The sequence below is a fragment of the Podarcis muralis genome, chromosome 14 (genome assembly GCF_964188315.1).
Source record: "Podarcis muralis chromosome 14, rPodMur119.hap1.1, whole genome shotgun sequence".
NCBI lineage: Eukaryota > Metazoa > Chordata > Lepidosauria > Squamata > Lacertidae > Podarcis > Podarcis muralis.
The window spans coordinates 42,208,703-42,226,385 of record NC_135668.1 but is presented as its reverse complement, the minus strand read 5'-3'; the positions used below and the strand labels follow the sequence as shown (position 1 = coordinate 42,226,385).

The following is a 17,683-nucleotide window of genomic DNA, read 5'->3' as shown; positions in this document are numbered from 1 at the left end:
GAAAGCTCATACCAAGAACTAACTTAGTTGGTCTTTAAGGTGCTACTGGAAGGAATTTTTTTTGTTTTGACTATGGCAGACCAACACGGCTACCTATCTGTAACCCTACATTTCTGAATTTGGAACTGGTGCTATTGGTATGTGATCTGGTGTTTGAGGACTTGCCACAAGCCCACCCCCCATTACACATGCCTCACTTGATCTTGGACTGTTGGCTGGGACAGAATACTGCCCAAAGCCAGGAACTGGAAACTGGAGGTGCAGCTTGCACAAGAAGGGGTGAGTGCTCTTGTGTTCAAATCCTGCTTGCTTGTTTCCCACTGGCATCTGGTTGTCCACTGCTAGAACAGGATGCTGGACTAGATGGGCCATTGGCCTGATCCTGCAGGCTCTTCTTAGGTCCTTAATGCTCTTCTTGAAGCCTGAGCTGATCACCACCATGAGATGAATATGGGCAGTGAGCCATTTACTACATAATAGGGACTGTCCTTACTAAATACATACCTAGGACACCTACTGGATCAGGCTAAAAGTCTAACTTGGGAGTGGGAAACGTTTGGCCCTCCAAGATGTGGCTGAGCTACAACTCCCATCAGAGGATGATGAAGATGATAGCTCAACAGCATCTGGAGGACCAATGGTCCCCACATCCAGGCTCTATCTAGTCCAGCATCTTGCTTCCTATGGTGGATAACCAGGTCTCTATGGGGAAGTCCATAAGCAGGGCAATATGTTTCTGTTGTTTGTGTTGCTAAGGTGGTATCTGTGCCAAACAAGCAGAGCCTCGTCCCCTGGAGAACTCATTACCAATGACAAATGCTTTCCTTGGGAGCCAGCTCCTATCTAGTCTTCTGCTCACTGCTCTCATTTTGTTTAGCAAGCATGAAGCGTGAAGGGGCATGGAGATGCCCTCTGCACCCAACAGGAGTGTCCTTCTTACTCGCTATTAATGTGAGTTGCCCTTATGTGATGGAAGAAAGCTGACCCCGTCTCCCTCGCCAGCATCAATTAAAAGCTTAGTTGTTGTAGAAACACAGCATTATCCCCCAAAGTGCTGGGGTATTATAGATCCACCTGCGGGGAGGCACTTGGCACCATTCCTTCTGGGAACTGCTGTTTGTTTGCCCGGTAATCACTCCATTGAGGTCTTTGCTGAAAGATAATTGGCAGCTTGGCCATCAGACCGGTTTGCTGTTCTCCCAGGCTGCATCTGAGCAGATGTGTTCATGAGCTCGGCTTTGTGGCAATGAAAGAGAACCAAGGTCTTCTTGAAGGCATGGGTAGTAAAGTTATTTAGAGAGGGTACAACTCCTTTGCCCTGTGTTTCACCGAATGCTTATGATATAAACAACCAAATGAGGACACTAAGGTTGCACACGTCCTTTTGCTTCAGGTGATGTATGGTTAAAAACAACGTTAAGCACAGCTTGGCAATGAACAGAGCTCTTTTTTATTTTGTTTTTGCAATTGTAACCTTGAACAGATTAAGAAATAGATGATTGGGTTCCACTGCCCATTATTAAAGTATATTCAGTAAGGAATCACAGCGCAGAAGCTGGGCACACGAAGAGGCGGATTTAGGGGAGCATGACTGGTTCGCCCGCATTGGGTGCCGAGTCGAGAGGGTGCTGAAACATTGATGCACAATGGAAGGCATGGGGAGTGCCAAATTTTGGCATTGCACAGGGGACAGCTGAAATTTTAAAGCTCACATGTTGTGCATGAAGGAGGTGCAAACAAATGGAATCTCTACTTAGAGGAGGTGATAGGAAAGATTAGGTGTAGGGGGAATTTGTGTGGTCATCTATGGGGTAAGGTCATCTCACAAACAAACTGGTTCCAAACTGTTAGGGGCTTAATATACACCTTTGAACTTGTCACAGTAACCAATGGGCAGCCAGAGCAGATTTCTGAGCAGAGGTGTCATATGTAGATGGAGTTTTACTCCTGTCAGCAGCCATGCTGCAGAATTCTGGGCTTGCTGCAGTTTCTGGGTCAGGTGCCAGGGAAGCCCCACACAGAGTGCATTACAGTAATCCAACCTTGAAGTGATTTGGAAAGCGCTGATGTCAGGCTTCATGCATAGTCAGAAACCCTTTAATGTTACCATATGCTGATAGGTGATTGGTGATGTCTAATTTGTCCCTGATGGCAAACAGTTTACATCTTCTATCTATCATCTATCTATCTATCTATCTATCTATCTATCTATCTATCTATCTATCATCTGCCTATCTATCTATCTGTCTATATCTATCTATCTACCTCTGAGACTATTGAGACAAATAAAAACCAGTCCTTTCATGCTGGTTTCAGAGTCCTGTTAGGCTTTCTCCCACTCCTTCTTCCTCAGCTGTTTCCTTTGGATTTTTCCAGAAATTGTCTTGGGCAGGTCTTGAACAAACTCTATCTGTTTTGAAAGATCAAGGAGAGAGAGAGAGAGAGAGAGAGAGAGAGAGAGAGAGAGATGAGCACATTTTATTGGTCATTGTAGTCATTCCTTTCCCAGGGGAAATGATGATAGAAGTGTTTAAATGACTTAGACTCAGGGTGATCCATTGAAGCTGAATGTTTGAAGATTCAGGACAGATAATAAGAGGTACTTCTTCATACAGTACATACATAAGCTGTGGAATTTGCTCCCAGAAGATTACTATTACTATTATTTCAAACCATAGCAAGGTCAATACACAGGGTGCACCTGGAAGCAAAAGCAAGGTTAAGACACATGCTAAACAGCATTTTACCAGAAGCTGAGTGCCCACGCAAGGCAGGACATGACCTAATTGTGAGCATTAAGTTGCCTGTTCATCAGTGTGCTTGGACCGACCTGAAGGAGGAAGACGAGACAGAGATTTTACCCGGACGTCTCGTTGTCAGAGTCCTCCTCGTACACAGTTTCTTATCTACAAGATTTAACGCAGAGAACCTGCACTCTGGCCTTCAGTACATTGCAGTTGAACTCTTGAACCTGGTGGCATTGAATAGTAATTTGTAAGATTGTCTCTTCAAGACTGATTTGAGACTGTATATTTATATATATTCTTTGAGCTTGCATTATTTGGAGTTATGGTATGTGATGCACTGAGATATTTAACGTGCAATACACTGTCATTCTGTATACAGAGTTGTGCTTGATGACATGTTAAACAACAGCAGCATGAGGGAATGGAGGGACTGTTGCTCTTTGGATGACTGTACTGAGTGTCCAAGGCTTTTATTCCTAGACAGGAGACTGGAGGGAAGACTTCCTGACTCTGGTCCGTTGCTCAGGCTGCTCCTCCCCACCTCATCATGACTGGGCAGTTCAAATGTTGGAATTGGCAGGCTATACCGCCTCCCAAGGCTGCTGGCTGGGGTTGCCTGTTGTTAAATCCAGCCTCAAGACTGATGCCCAGGAACCGCGAACCCTCTTCTTACCTTTCTGGGGTACTTGTAGGGAGCTGTTGTCTTCTTGACGTGGTCCTGCAGCTCACAAATTAATTGGTCTTTCTCTTGTGACTCGTAGGCAGACGACAGGATGATAAAGGCTTTTACAACCTACCACCCCAAAAAAATAAAAGAAAGGCCACAATCAACACTTGCACAACCTATAAGATTTTGAATAATAATAATAATAATAATAATAATAATAATAATAAACCTTTATTGTCACTACACCACCTGTGTGCAGTGAATGGATATATGTGAATGGATATGTATTCATGCAAATTTGGGAATAAGAGGCATTGTTTGAGTAGAAATACAGTGCATCTCATCATAAGGAGGGTGGGGAATGGGAAATTGTCACCAAGTGACATGTCTGCCTGCTCAGTCTGCTATCTAGGTTCTGACTGTGGATGGTGGTCAATTTCATGTTACCTCTCCCCTGATGGGATCTGGACTGCTGACAACGGCCGATTCTGCCACTGCTGGGTGTTCCATTAAGGCATGTTCCACTTCATAGGGCCCGATGCGATACCTAACAAGGAGGGGCCATAGCTCAACATGAGGAGACATGCTTTGCATACTGAGAGTCACAAGTTAAATTCTTTTCTAGATGCTTCACCCCCAAAAAAGATACTGCAGAATTGGAGAAGGACAACAAAAACAATGAAGATGATGGAACAACTCCTCTAGTAGGAAAGGGTGCCCTGTCTTCGAGTTCTTTGCTCTCCTACTTTTAAGGATCGCCGGGTTCTGGGAGATGGTGGGTCTGGAATGCTTTCTAGTGATAACATGTCAGCCAGCTGCTCCTGCTCTGCCTGCTCCTCCTCTCCCATTGTTCTCCAACTTCTCCCCTCATCTTCCTCTGAGCTGTGACCTCCCTCAAACCCCTGTTGTAATTCTCTGGAAGGGTCAGGCTAGGGAGGCGTACTCTACCATTCCTCCTCAGCCCAGTCCCTGACAGTTTTATATTTATAACCTTTTAAAACATTGATCTCTGCCAACAATTTTTTAACATGGTATTTTACTGCTTCATGTTTGAGAGTCGCCCAGGGACTGGTATGCATGGGGTGACCTGTATGCATGATATAAATTGGGAGTGGGGAGCCTCAGGCCCAGGAGCCAGACACAGCCCTGCAGGCCTCTCCATTTGGCCCTCAGGACTCTCCTCAGGCCACACTCCTTGCCAGCCCTGGTTTGCATCCTCCTTGAGTGCTTTTGCCATGCTAGGACGTGATTTTGAACACCAATAATGCCTCTTGCTTTCCTGGAAGGGTGTTTGAAAGGACGTGCAGAAACTAACCTGCTTTAGGTAAAATGTACATTTGTTGCTCCACCTCCTTTTGCCTCTGGCCCTACCCACCTCTGGCATGTGGCCTCTAGAAGGTCGCCAGGAAGAAATGTGGCCCTCAGATTGAAAAATGTCCCCCACCTCTGCTGCAAATAAATAGTGCTTCCAAGTGCCCATAAAATAGGCTTACCCAGCAGATAAGATGACATCATCAGCTCTTGCCACGAACCGGATGTAGCCATCTTCATCCATGATCCCTCGGTCCCCAGTGATGTAGAAGTCTCCACGTTCTGTCGAGGCTGTTTTCTCAGGGTCATCCTAAGAACAATGCAGCAGAGATCACTAAAGCCAAAGAGGAAACATTCATCTCTCGATTACAGCAACATCAAGGGGTGTCCTGCCCTTGTGAAGGGCCTGTCGCAGATCTAGCAACACAGACAGAATGTTCTCCTACCACAACAAATTCAGTGTGTGTGTGTGTGTGTGTGTGTGTTTGGTGGTGAGGAGTTGGCTCTCACATTTGGTTTCCCGGAGATGTCAAAGATGTACTCAAGAAAGCGGGAGCCTCAAGCTGGGGATTAATGATGTCTCAGTCTCTCCCATCTCCACAACATTCATACATTTGTCAATATTATTCTAGAAGACCTCCTGCTGGATCAGATCAAAGGCCTTTCTATTCCTGTACACCCTCCCATTGCTGCTCCCAGTCATATTGTGGCTTTGCAAGTCAATTTGAGTCATTTTTCTGTGGAAAGCAACAAATAATAATAATTACATCCTCCATGAATTTGGTGAATACCCCTTTAAAACGTTTACTTACTTTTAAGAATCCATAAATTACACTTTCATCCAAAAACTTCTTTCCAGGAAGGCAGCATCCATAAGCATTGAAAGGCCTTCCTCTTTCAACAGTCCTTTAAATGGATATATTTCTTACCTCAATTGACATCTGTACTGGAACTATTTTTTTTTTAATGGTTCTAGAGGTGAAATTGATTGCTTTTACATTCTTGAATGGTTTTGATATAGGGAATTGTTTTTAAGTTGTTTGCTTTTTGGTCACAAGGGTCTTATAATTGTGTATTTTATTTTTGCCACCTGCCCTGGGACCTTAAATGAAAGAACAAAAATGGACCAAAATATTAAAAAAAACCCTCAGTGCATTAAGCAAGAATGCAGAAAAATGAAGCCAGTAGGTCTTGATGAAATCTTTGTCCTCCTAGTGTCTGCTGAGGAAACACTCATGATCATATATTCCTTGAATAATGCCCAACCATTTGAAAGGGTCCCGCCTTACCAGCAGTGCCAGCTTGGCCCTGTGACCGTGGATGCCTGCAGCCATGGGTGCCATGCAGCGTGCATGGCCCTGGCACTGAAATTTGTGGGTGCCCAGCCCCTTCATGGGGAATTTTGTGGGTGCTCAGGCACCCAGGGCCTCAGGGAGTTGGCACCTATGCTCCTTACCAAGTAACCAGAGAAGAGACCCAAGGGCCTTTCGGGTTTGATTTTAACAGCAATGTCTCCTTCTTCCCCAGGAGGCAGGTGATTGCAATGTTCATCTATTATCTAGAAAGAAAGATAAATAAGGGTGGGTTATGCAAGCTTTTCCATTTTGTCATTTTAGCTGAGTGTTAAGTTTTACTAGAATATGGTATCGTGATATTAAATCATACAACATGGGCTGTTACAACCAAGATGACCATTATGGCTCCCCTGTGTTATAAACATGCCTACCTGGACATCAAAGGGGTGAGATGATGGTCCAATAAACCCCGGCTTGACTTTCATATCCTTCGGGGTTGAACAAAGTATGGTCTGAGGAAAAAATGGTAGATGTGCAATCAGCTAGCGCTCTCTCTCTCTCTCTCTCTCTCTCTCTCTCTCTCTGTGTGTGTGTGTGTGTGTGTGTGTGTGTGTGTGTGTAACTATGGATTTTAATGAATTAGATAAATTTTAGTTGTCTTTAACTATCTGCCTCTTTACCGATTTGGGGAAGGATCATACAAGCTGGACCTGCAAAAAAAATTGCATCGTGAAGTTTTCTTGCAAAGGATTCCAAAAACCAACAGCCACATTCTTTCACAGGGTATTCCATTCCATTCCCTCACCCCACCCAATCAGAAATTATTGACATCACATTGAGCCTGGGCTTCTGGTGTCAATTCCCCCCCCCCCCGATTTCTACCTGTGCAGACAAATCATGAACGTGCTGCATAAGAATTATGTATGATCAATATGGACTGAGGGACATATCAAAGTTGGGGAGTTTGGGGGGGAAAGCATGCATATGGATTTGATAGGCTTCTGTTGCTCATTGGCATATATGTTTGTGTCTGAATGCAAACATACAGTCTCTGTCTGCCCATAGCCTTCACGGATTACTATTCCGGTATGAGCTTTCCATTGCTCAATCACTTCAAGGTTGGTTGGTTCCCCACCACTCAGGCATCGTCTCAGACTCTTGAACTGGTATCTGAACAAGGATATGAAGAAGCATTTAGTCTTCCTAAAAAGAGACAACCGTTTTAATTCTACCAGATCCGACTTTTATCCAGAACACATGGAAAAGCAAAGAATGAGTGGCGCCAATTTGGCCTCAGCTGGATCCACACTCTGAGAGTTTTATAGATATAGAGATAAAATTGAAAAGGGGAAGGACAACGAAAGAGTCAGCCAGCAGAGGCATATTGTGCATCAAAGTCTACCCTCAGTCATCTCCCATAGAGTTCTTACTTAGAACCAATAGGGGAGTTTTTTCTCTATTATTGGCTCTTTGGCTCCACCTACTGTTGGCCTCCCTTATCTTTTGCCCAACCAGTTCCGACAGGCACCAGCCATCACTGGACTCAAGCCAGGCAGAGTGACTTTGAAGTGAGCTACACAAACAGGAATCAAGTTACTCTAGGGTGGAGTTCCAGAAACCACAGCCAGGTAGTTGTACCTGCTAACGTCGTGCTGCAGAAGCATACGGAAAATAGTTGGGGTGCCACAGAAGATCGTCACTGGATACTTGGAAAGAGTCTAGGAGGGAAAAGCACACACACTCCAAATGCATCATGTGATTCGGGAGGTCTCACACATCTTATATTTTACATGCTTCCTGCCTTTCAAATAGGGCAGTGTTAGTCTTACATTGAGAACGGTTGTTGGCTCGAACTGCAGCATGCCATGCTGAAAGACACATGCCCCTAGCATCCATGTAGGGTAGAAATTGCTGAAGGCAAATTTGATCCAGCCTGTGTCGGAGAAACCCCACATCAAATCTGAAGCTTTCAGGTCCATCCAGTCCCTGTTAATAAGGAGGCAAACAAGTGTAATATAATATGGGGAACAATTGGTTTGTCAGCTGTACATGTGAAAAGGGTCTAGGGGTCTTAGCAGACCATAAGCTTAACGTGAGTCAACAGTGTAATGCAGCAGCAGAAAAAGAAAAAAGAAGAAAAGATGAAGAGCTAATGCTATTCTAGGCTGCATCAACAGAAGTATAGTGTTCAGATCAAGGGAAGGAATAGTGCTGTTCTATTCTGCCTTGGTCAGACTACATCTGGAATACAGTGTCCAATTCTGGGCGCCACAATTTAAGGATGTTGACAAGCTGGAACATGTACAGAGGAGGACAACCAAGATGATCAAGGGTCTGGAAACCAAGCCCTATGAGGAACGATTGTTGGAGTTGAGTATGTTTAACCTGAAAAAGAGGAGACTGAGAGGTGATGTGCTAGCCATCTTCAAATATCTAAAGGGTTGTCACATGGAAGATGGAGCAAGCTTGTTTTCTCCTTCTCTGGAGGGTAGGACCCAAACCAAAGGCTACAAGTCACAAGAAATGAGATTCTGACTAAACATCAGGAAGAACTTTGTGGTGGTAGGAGCTGTTCAACAGACTCCCTCAGGAAGTTGTGGATTCTCCTTCACTGGAGGTTTTTAAGCAGAGGTTGGATGGCCAACTGCCATGGATGCTTAACTGACATTCCTGCATTGCAGGAAATTGGGGTGCCTGCCAACTCTACAATTCTATGATCCTATGATCGGTGCTCTAGAATTACATTTAATTAAACAGCCAATGTCTGCGGGCCACACGAGATGTAACACAAAGTCATATGTGGTCAGATCTTTTGGTTTTAAGACTTAAAGAACAGCAACTGCTGGAATATGGGGTTTGTGGGGGGGGGATGACTTTAAGCTGATCAAGGTTGGGCAATATCTCAGATTTAAACAACCTCCCTGAAACTGTGATTATCTGTGTTGGCAGTGTTTGGTGAGATGTTCGCTAACCTCAATTGCTTTAAAAAAGGATTAGACATCTTCACAGAGGATAAGGCTTGTCTAAAGACTCTATCTTTATGTTGTAGGTAAAAGGTAAAGGTAAAGGTACCCCTGCGCGTACGGGCCAGTCTTGCCAGACTCTGGGGTTGTGCGCTCATCTCACTCTATAGGCCGGGAGCCAGTGCTGTCCGCAGACACTTCCAGGTCACATGGCCAGCGTGACAAGCTGCATCTGGCGAGCCAGCGCAGCACACGGAACGCCGTTTACCTTCCCGCTGGTAAGCGGTCCCTATTTATCTACTTGCACCCGAAGGTGCTTTCGAACTGCTAGGTTGGCAGGCGCTGGGACCGAACGACGGGAGGCGCTGGGACCGCGGGGATTCGAACCGCCGACCTTTCGATCGGCAAGTCCTAGGTGCTGAGGCTTTAACCCACAGCGCCACCCGCGTCCCATGTTGTAGGTAGGACGCCTCAGAATTCCAGTTTCTAGGAAGTACAAGTAGGGAAAGCACTAATGCAGTCAGATCCTGCTTGGAGGCTTCTTATGGGCATCAGACTGGACACAATGGCCTCTTCTAGCAGGCTCCTTTTAACGTTCTGAACATGTTCCAGTTCTACAATATCCTTTTTGAGGTGAGGTGGCCAGGAATGTACATAGCACCCCAAGTGTGGTCACACCATAGATTTGCCTAATAACATCAGCAAGCCAGCCCAGCTGTGTCCAGTTTCCCTCCTTTGGGTATCCGAGGATTGACACTTTATTGTGGTTTAAGCTTTTTGGGGAGGCCACAGTCACTGCACATGATGACTTCTGCCACAATAAAATTGTCACTCTTCAATCTTCACATAAGACTCCCTGTTGTGATTCCCGTACCTGAAGATTTAGAAAGGGATAGGAGATACCTTCCGGTACTTGCTAGTCCAATCCCCAAACTGCTGCAGGAATGTTCCACCATTTTGGGATAACCCGTGGTTCCACTGGTGAAGTAGATGATCATTGGGTCTTCACTCCTTGTTTTAACAGGCTGGTGATCATCACCTGCAGCTCTTTAAAGTAGAGAAGCGGGTATGTAAAAGTGGACTAGGTGTGGTCAAAATGGTTTATGATCTTGCAAGCTCAAATTGTGAAATTCTTTCAGCTTCTTTTAGGATTTGGATGTGTCTGCTACCAAATGGTTCAGTTACAGAGGCATCCCACTTTGTGCATGGATAGTGCTGTTTTGGCTACGTAAAGATCAACACTCATCTCTGAACAGTAGAAATAGAGGGAACATCTCTCACAACATCTGGTAGCATCCAATAAGTTATGTAATGCTTTCCTTTGTCCCGAACTTGTTGTTGGCCAATTTTATTTTTATTCGTTTATGAGAGGCATTTTTATACTAATTGAGTAGCATGTGGATTTGGTTTCTGATGTGTGTGACTAGACTACAAATGAGAAAATGAATATGTGGGACCTGCAGCAAAATGTTGCAGTATAGAGCCCTCATCCATAAGACTTCATTATGATCTACATCAGTTTCTCATTCTTCTAGTCTTAAGTTCTGCATCATGTTGCAATTTTTTTTTAAAGCCCTCATGAAAATTCTCCCAAGGTTTTAGTGGACATTTTCTCTCAAAATACATTTTTTTTGCACACACCTTTGTCTGTTTAGCCCATTTTTGCAAGTGATGTTTCCTCACACAATGGTTTGTGGCTGTAATTTTCACTAATATGTGCATATTTATGCACACGCTGTATGCATTTCTGTACACAGTATTTGGTGGGACAATTTCACCACAATTTTCAGAGAAGTTGAAAACGGCTGTCTTTGAGTTCACATATTGTTTCAGAAATTGTGAATTAGGTAGTTTCACACTACAGTCTGAAGCAAACCAAATTCCTCCCCCATCCCTTTGCATGATCTTGTTCTTCTCCAGGAGAAAAATGTATCAGGCCAGCCCTACTGATTGGGTGACAAGGTTTGCAAACACTGGTTATTTTCTTTATTCTTATCCAGGCCAAATCCCTCATACCCTCCATTTATTGCAGGGCAACAATATCTATCACCCCTGAACATTGACCAAGGTGCCTGGGGCACAACATCTGGAAGGAATCACCCTCGCCACCTACCTGGTATAATAATAATAATAATAATAATAATAATAATAATAATAATAATAATAATAATAATTTTATTATATATACCCCACCCATCTGACTGGGTTGCCCCAGCCACCCTTGGTGGCTTCCAACATACAGTCATACCTTGGTTTCCAAACAGCTTAGTTCTTGAACGTTTTGGTTCCTAAATGCCGCAAACCTGGAAGTGACTGTTTCCGTTTGTGAACTATTTTTGGAAGCCAAATGTCTGATGGGGCTTCCGTGGCTTCCGATTGGCTGCAGGAGGTTCCTGCAGCCAATCAGAAGCCACACTGTGGTTTCCATACATTTTAGAACTTGAACAGACTTCCAGAATGGATTCTGTTTGACTTCCAAGGTACGACTGTATATTAAAACACAATAAAACATCAAACATTACAAAAAATCCTTTCTATACAGGGCTGCCTTCAGATGTCTTCTAAAAGCTGTATAGTTACTTATCTCCTTTATCTCCTGTCTAGAGGATGAAGATTGCAGGTTTTTCTGTATCTCACTCTTTGACTTATCCCTGACTTGCTTAACAAGGCAGCAGAGATTCTCACTTCAGCAGGTCATGGAAGTTCAGCCATCCTTCTCTGCTGGTGCCTTTGGAGACCAACATCCGAGTTTTCAGGAACTGGCAATCAGATGCAACAGAGTCGATCAATGGAGCCAAGGCGTCATTTGTAACTATACATTTGGCCCGAGACTTTTGGAGCCGGTACAAGATGTCTTGAGCAGTCAATAGGGTCGTGGCTGGGATGAAGGTGACACCTAGGAGCAAAACAAAGTGTGATTAAAAAGAGAGGAGAGGAAGACACAGCAAAAATGGATCTTTCTGTCGGTTCCTAGCACAGAGAGGACCTGACTGACCTGCTCTGATGCAGCCCACAGTGATCAGCCACCACTCAGGCACCCTGGGGAGGAGGATGACGATTCGGTCTCCCTTCTGCAGATTGCAAGCTTTGGAGAGGACGTTGGCTGATTTCTTGGATAAGAATGCCAGCTCCTCAAAGCTCCACCGCACCTCCTCGCCTTTCCCACTTACCCACCAAAGAGCGGGATTGGAAGGTCTCTTTCCATCCTATCAGGTACAAAAGATGAAAAAGTATATGGGGGATAGTTATTCATTTTACAACACAGGAAGCTGTCTGATACCGATTCAGACCATAGATCTATATAGTTCAGTATCTTCTACACTGACTGGTAGCAGCCCTCTAGGGTTTCCAATGGAAGTCTTTCCCAGCTTTATGTGGAGGTGCTGTCAGGGACCATGCTGAGGACGGCTGCACTGAGAAGGAATGGTGGGAGTTTCCCCCTCCTCCTGCTCCTTAATCTTCGCAGGAGCAGGAGGACAGTATAGATTTGGAACAGCGGTTTGCAGAGGGGCATAGTTCAGAAGGCAGAAGCTGGGAAATACTGGATGGGGAACAGCTAGGAGAAGAAACACTGGAAGAGAGAGGGTTAACAGATTCTCAGTCTCTGGACAGCATTCCTCTGCTCAGCCCAAGGTCAAGAAGGGCTCGGAAAGTGGCAGAACAGAAAGCACAGAAGGTACTGTGAGCATTAAATGCCCGTTTGCAGATAGTAAACTAAGTCTTTTACAGCAGAATGCAGCAGAAGCAACTGTGGTTGGAATAGTAACATCAAAGCTTTTCTTTATAAAGCAAATAGCAAAACAACACGACGACTCTCACATCCATCTTCTTCAGCAGAGGAGCAGAGAGAGAGGAGACATTTAAATAGTTCCCATACTCATAAATCAATTAAGTAATTAAAGACAACCCGCAACATTCTGCAATGTGAGAATGAGACATTACAATAATAGCAGGTACATGGAAGACACAAGATTTGCCCACCCTGGAAGAATGGCAGATGCAATTGATCGACTACATGGAATTGGCAGAAATGACTGCCAGAATCCGAGATATGGGAGAAGAACAAACGGAAGAAGATTGGAAGAATCTTGTAAATTATTTGAATGTTAAAGTGATGCAGGATATAAAGATAGTGCGGCATTAGTGACATAGTTGAAAGGAATATGTAAAGATGTTTTATGAGCAATAAGTAAAGAAATATGGTAAAATTAACCAGTGTTAAAATGATGGGGGATTAGAGGATAAGTGGTCAGTAGCGGAATGGTTAATTTAAAAGAAAATAAGCAATATTAAAATTAATCAAAATAGTGGAAGGATTTGCTGAAAACAAATTAGAAATTGGAATACGGAAAAGGGAGGTGTGAGGAAGTCGGGAAAGTAAGCTACAAGAAAATAAGATTTGAATTTATATACTTTTTTCTGTTTTTGTTTTTCTTTTAAGTTTTATATTATGTTTTGTCTGTTATTGTGTTGTTTTGTGTTGTTATAATAACAATTTGTTGAAACTTTAATAAAAATATTTTTTTAAAAAATACAATACTAGCAGGTACAAGCTCAGATTACAAGACGTGGGAATGACGAAGATTAATAGGGATGGAAGTGGGTGTAATCCTTAATTGGGAGCACCACCGTTTCCAGGAGCTGCTTTCTTTGTTCTCTCGCTGTGATTATTAAAGTTTCTAACTGGTGAGAAGACTCCTTTTCCTTTGTCCTGCTTTACTGCCACGGGGGGAGGAAGCCAATTTCCTGAAGCCTTACAGTTGCTGGGGAATGAACCTGGGACCTTCTGCATGCAGAGTAGAAACTCTTACCCAAAAATCTATCTACTGTTGGTCCAACAAGAAGCCTCTAAGCTGTTTACAGAAAAGAATATAAGCCATTCACAAATAAATACCGATAAATACTGATCAAACATACAAAATATGTCGGCATAACATTTACCAAACTATAGATAAAATACAACAATGAACATGAAATGGACTTTTATTCTGATGTCGCATTCCAATTCAAACTTATTTTGGAGAAAGTCTTGTTGAGTACAGTAGCAGGGATCTAATTCTGAACCACATGGATAGGCTTGGCAAGATCCCATATTTCTCCATCAGTTTGCAGTTTTTTTATTTTTAAATCCTCATGAAAACTCATCAGTATTTTAGCACAAATTTATCCTGATATAAACATTTTCGAAAGCAATTTCCCCTCATATAATGCATATTTGCATGCTATTTTCACCAAAATATAATCTAATAGCTTTAAACTAGTATATGCATGTCTGTACAAATTATTTGGCTGGAGGGCCTCATTGCAAAATTTGGAAAACTGCAAATTTTGAAGGATGGCTGCATTTGGTTTGAACCTTGTTTCAGGAAATGCAAATTACGTAAGTCTACCTTTAAATTTAGTGATGTATGGAAGTGAGAGCTGGACCATAAAGAAGGCTGATCGCCGAAGAATTAATGCTTTTGAATTATGGTGCTGGAGGAGACTCTTGAGAGTCCCATGGACTGCAAGAAGATCAAACGCATCCATTCTTAAGGAAATCAGACCTGAGTGCTCACTGGAAGGACAGATCGTGAAGTTGAGGCTCCAATACTTTGGCCACCTCATGAGAAGAGAAGACTCCCTGGAAAAGACCCTGATGTTGGGAAAGATGGAGGGCACTAGGAGAAGGGGACGACAGAGGATGAGATGGTTGGATAGTGTTCTCGAAACTACAAACATGAGCCTGACCAAACTGCGGGAGGCGGTGGAAGACAGGAGTGCCTGGCGTGCTCTGGTCCATGGGGTCACGAAGAGTCGGACACGACTAAACGACTAAACTACAACAACAACCTTTAAATTCAAACTGAATCAACTTTCTGCTCCCACCCCTATTTTCAACTTCCTTGATAGTGATATGAATGCCGTATTAAATCAATGTATCACCCAGGTGTATTCTTTATGCTAGAATTAAGTTAATAGCACTATCAACTGTGTCCTAATAAATACTGCAGTTCAAAGAAGGGTAACCCTGATTAAGGAACTAACATGATGGAGAGATTTGATCAGTTGCTCAAGTCCATTCTAAGGTTAATAATTTATTATTTATACCCCGCCCATCTGGCTGAGTTTCCCCAGCCACTCTGGACGGCTCCCAATCAAGTGTTAAAAACAATACTGCATTAAATATTAAAAAATATTTTCAAATCTGAAAGATGACAGCTATGCTCAGTGTCCGGGCTGAACGATGGGGGTGGAGACGCTCCTTCAGGTATACAGGACCAAGGCCATTTAGGGCTTTAAAGGTCAGCACCAACACTTTGAATTGTGCTCAGAAACATACTGGGAGCCAATGCAGATCTCTTAGGACCGGTGTTATGTGGTCCCGGCGGCCACTCCCAGTCACCAGTCTAGCTACCGCATTCTGGATTAATTGCAGTTTCTGGGTCACCTTCAAAGGTAGCCCCACGTAGAGCGCATTGCAGTAGTAATGCATTTCTGTCTATGGGATGACATAATATTATTAGATGGTTTCATTTTTACCTATAGAGTAATGTTATATGTGCCAGCAGTAAGAAAGCTACCGGTATTATTATTATTTTTTAAAAAAAACAGTGTTGATTGCCAAAGGGGCATTTTAATTTAAAAGATTCAGGGGATTTTACAATTTTAGGTTTAGATGATTTGCGGATTGGAAAATTGATGCTAACTTCCACCTGGATTAATTGTTTTTATTGCAATGACTGTTGACTGTAAACAGCAAAGAAAGGCTGGCTGATAATATTAGTCAAGCATTTTGTTTAGAATATAGGGCTCATTTGTTCTTGCAGCCACCGATAAAAACTTTGCCACTGCTAACGTTCTAGCATTTGTCCGGTCTTCCAGTAGGAACCTGACATAGTGAGCCTCTGATTTTCCCGGGAAAGGTACCAGCAAGGGTAATATCAGTTCAGCCCTGGCTTGCTCATATTTGGCACAATGCAACAAAATTGTGTATTGATTTGTAATGATTTGTTGGGTCTCTGGACCGTAATAAAGATTGATTGATTGATTGATTGATTGATAATATTAGGAAGAAATCATGACAGACAGAGTTTCATACCTTCTCCTTTTGGCTCCATTTATCCAGCACATCGCTTGCGAAATTGAAATGTTCGGGCACATTCTTGTAGAGAGCTTCATAATTGGAGAAATCCAAATCTGGAGATCCACTGCAAGGTTGACTTTTAATTCTATAGGGCAATTTGGAGGCACTCAGAGATTTTAAAAGTCTGGAGAGATGCTTCATTGCAGCTGCCGTGAATGATCTTGCCTTGATGGAAAACCAAAAGGATAAAAAAGAACATTCCAAATTCTGATCAAGAACAGAAAACAAAATGGACACTGTTGTCGTAGTATATGGAAAAGAAAGACGGATGCTACGATGCAACTGGGACGATGCAATGGAAATGCAACTTCACTCCAGATCCAGGATCTTTCTTCAGGGTGGAAATTAAGAGCTCAGAGTATTAGTTCCTTTGGTCTCATGCTGAAAATAGGAGGCTAACTGTGTGTAATGATCAACCTGCAATGGACCTCATCGATAAAGTGTGCTAGTGGCTCATGAGCATCAACTACACTTTATGTAGTGGGCGGCAGAGAGTAGATAATGTCAACTGCTTACTGAATATTGGTGATTTGTTATATAGTGTTGCATCAAGCAATTGTTACACCACACTTCACAGTGCATTTTCCAGCTCTGTTTTCTTATAGCGAAGAGTCCAGTGGGCAGGGTCAGGTCTCTTGAGCAAGATAACCAAATCAGGTTTAAATGCACAACCTGAGTTTGCTCTGATCCATTAAAAAAATAGTTGCGTTTAAAGTTGTTATTTTTTTAAAAAAAAAATACCTGAAAGAAAATATTAGTCATAGCTCATTTCAGTCGGACTGCTTTTGTGACTATCTTTAGTTGGGCTCTGGGACCTATATATTTATGTCAGATTAGATTGTTTCATTGTTAGACGCATATCTATAGGTCTGAAATTCAGAAACCCCATTTTCTGCCATCTAGTTTGCTAAAGGAAACTTCTTAAGTTTTTTCCAGACTGGAACAAGAAATAGTATAATATATATATATATATACCTGTACATACTTACCACATCCTACACTCTGGGAAGAAGTGCAAAAGGAAAATCACCAGAGTTTAAGAGAGTCAGATTTAGCTGAAAAGGTTTAAGCTTTAAGAACATAAACATTAACTTTTACTCCATTCAGTGACATTGGGCAACCCTTTTCTACAATTGTTCTGCAATCTGGTGTTAATGTTCTACTAGATTGTCACTTATATCCCAAAGCTCTCCCTTAGTCCATTAATTTATGTTAAAATATTTGTAAAATAAATTAATGGATGAGAGAGACTGGTCAGCAAGAGGATAGGTTAGGCTTTATTTTGCTTTAACAAAATATCTGTCTAAGATGAATGCTGACCTCACACCCAGTTGCTGGAGGGGGTGCAATGGAATGGTTACCTTTGTCTACCTTTGGACCTGTCCTGGGTGTCTTGGGTGAAGTTTTCCAACAAATCTCCGCTATTGTTCGTCAGATCCTTCCTCTTGACCCTGGTTTGGTTTGTGCTCTATCTTCCTGAATAACATGAATGATTTAACCCCCAAAGACTTGATTTTATTTCTTCCTTTGGCTACTAAGATGGAAATAGATCACCACTGGAAACATAATTCTAT

At 42.8% G+C, this 17,683-nt stretch overlaps 1 protein-coding gene across 2 annotated transcripts; it reads right to left on the bottom strand.

Annotated features, from left to right (window-relative positions):
- Positions 1 to 1,427: 1,427 nt before the first annotated feature.
- Positions 1,428 to 17,221, bottom strand: LOC114590174 (acyl-coenzyme A synthetase ACSM3, mitochondrial-like). Of its 2 annotated transcripts, XM_077918530.1 has the most exons (14): positions 17,099 to 17,220; positions 16,065 to 16,274; positions 11,979 to 12,189; positions 11,669 to 11,879; positions 9,887 to 10,030; positions 7,850 to 8,006; positions 7,659 to 7,738; positions 7,067 to 7,190; positions 6,452 to 6,532; positions 6,182 to 6,283; positions 4,908 to 5,035; positions 3,862 to 3,961; positions 3,421 to 3,540; positions 1,428 to 2,410 (listed from the first exon to the last, which is right to left on the bottom strand). In XM_077918530.1, exons 2-14 carry the CDS (start codon positions 16,248 to 16,250, stop codon positions 2,324 to 2,326), a joined length of 1,731 nt encoding a protein of 576 aa, XP_077774656.1. In that variant the 5' UTR covers positions 16,251 to 16,274; positions 17,099 to 17,220; the 3' UTR covers positions 1,428 to 2,323. The 2 variants fall into 2 exon arrangements, with proteins under 2 accessions (XP_077774656.1, XP_077774657.1); XM_077918531.1 differs by lacking the exons at positions 1,428 to 2,410; positions 3,862 to 3,961 and having other exon boundaries at positions 3,453 to 3,540; positions 17,099 to 17,221.
- Positions 17,222 to 17,683: the final 462 nt, after the last annotated feature.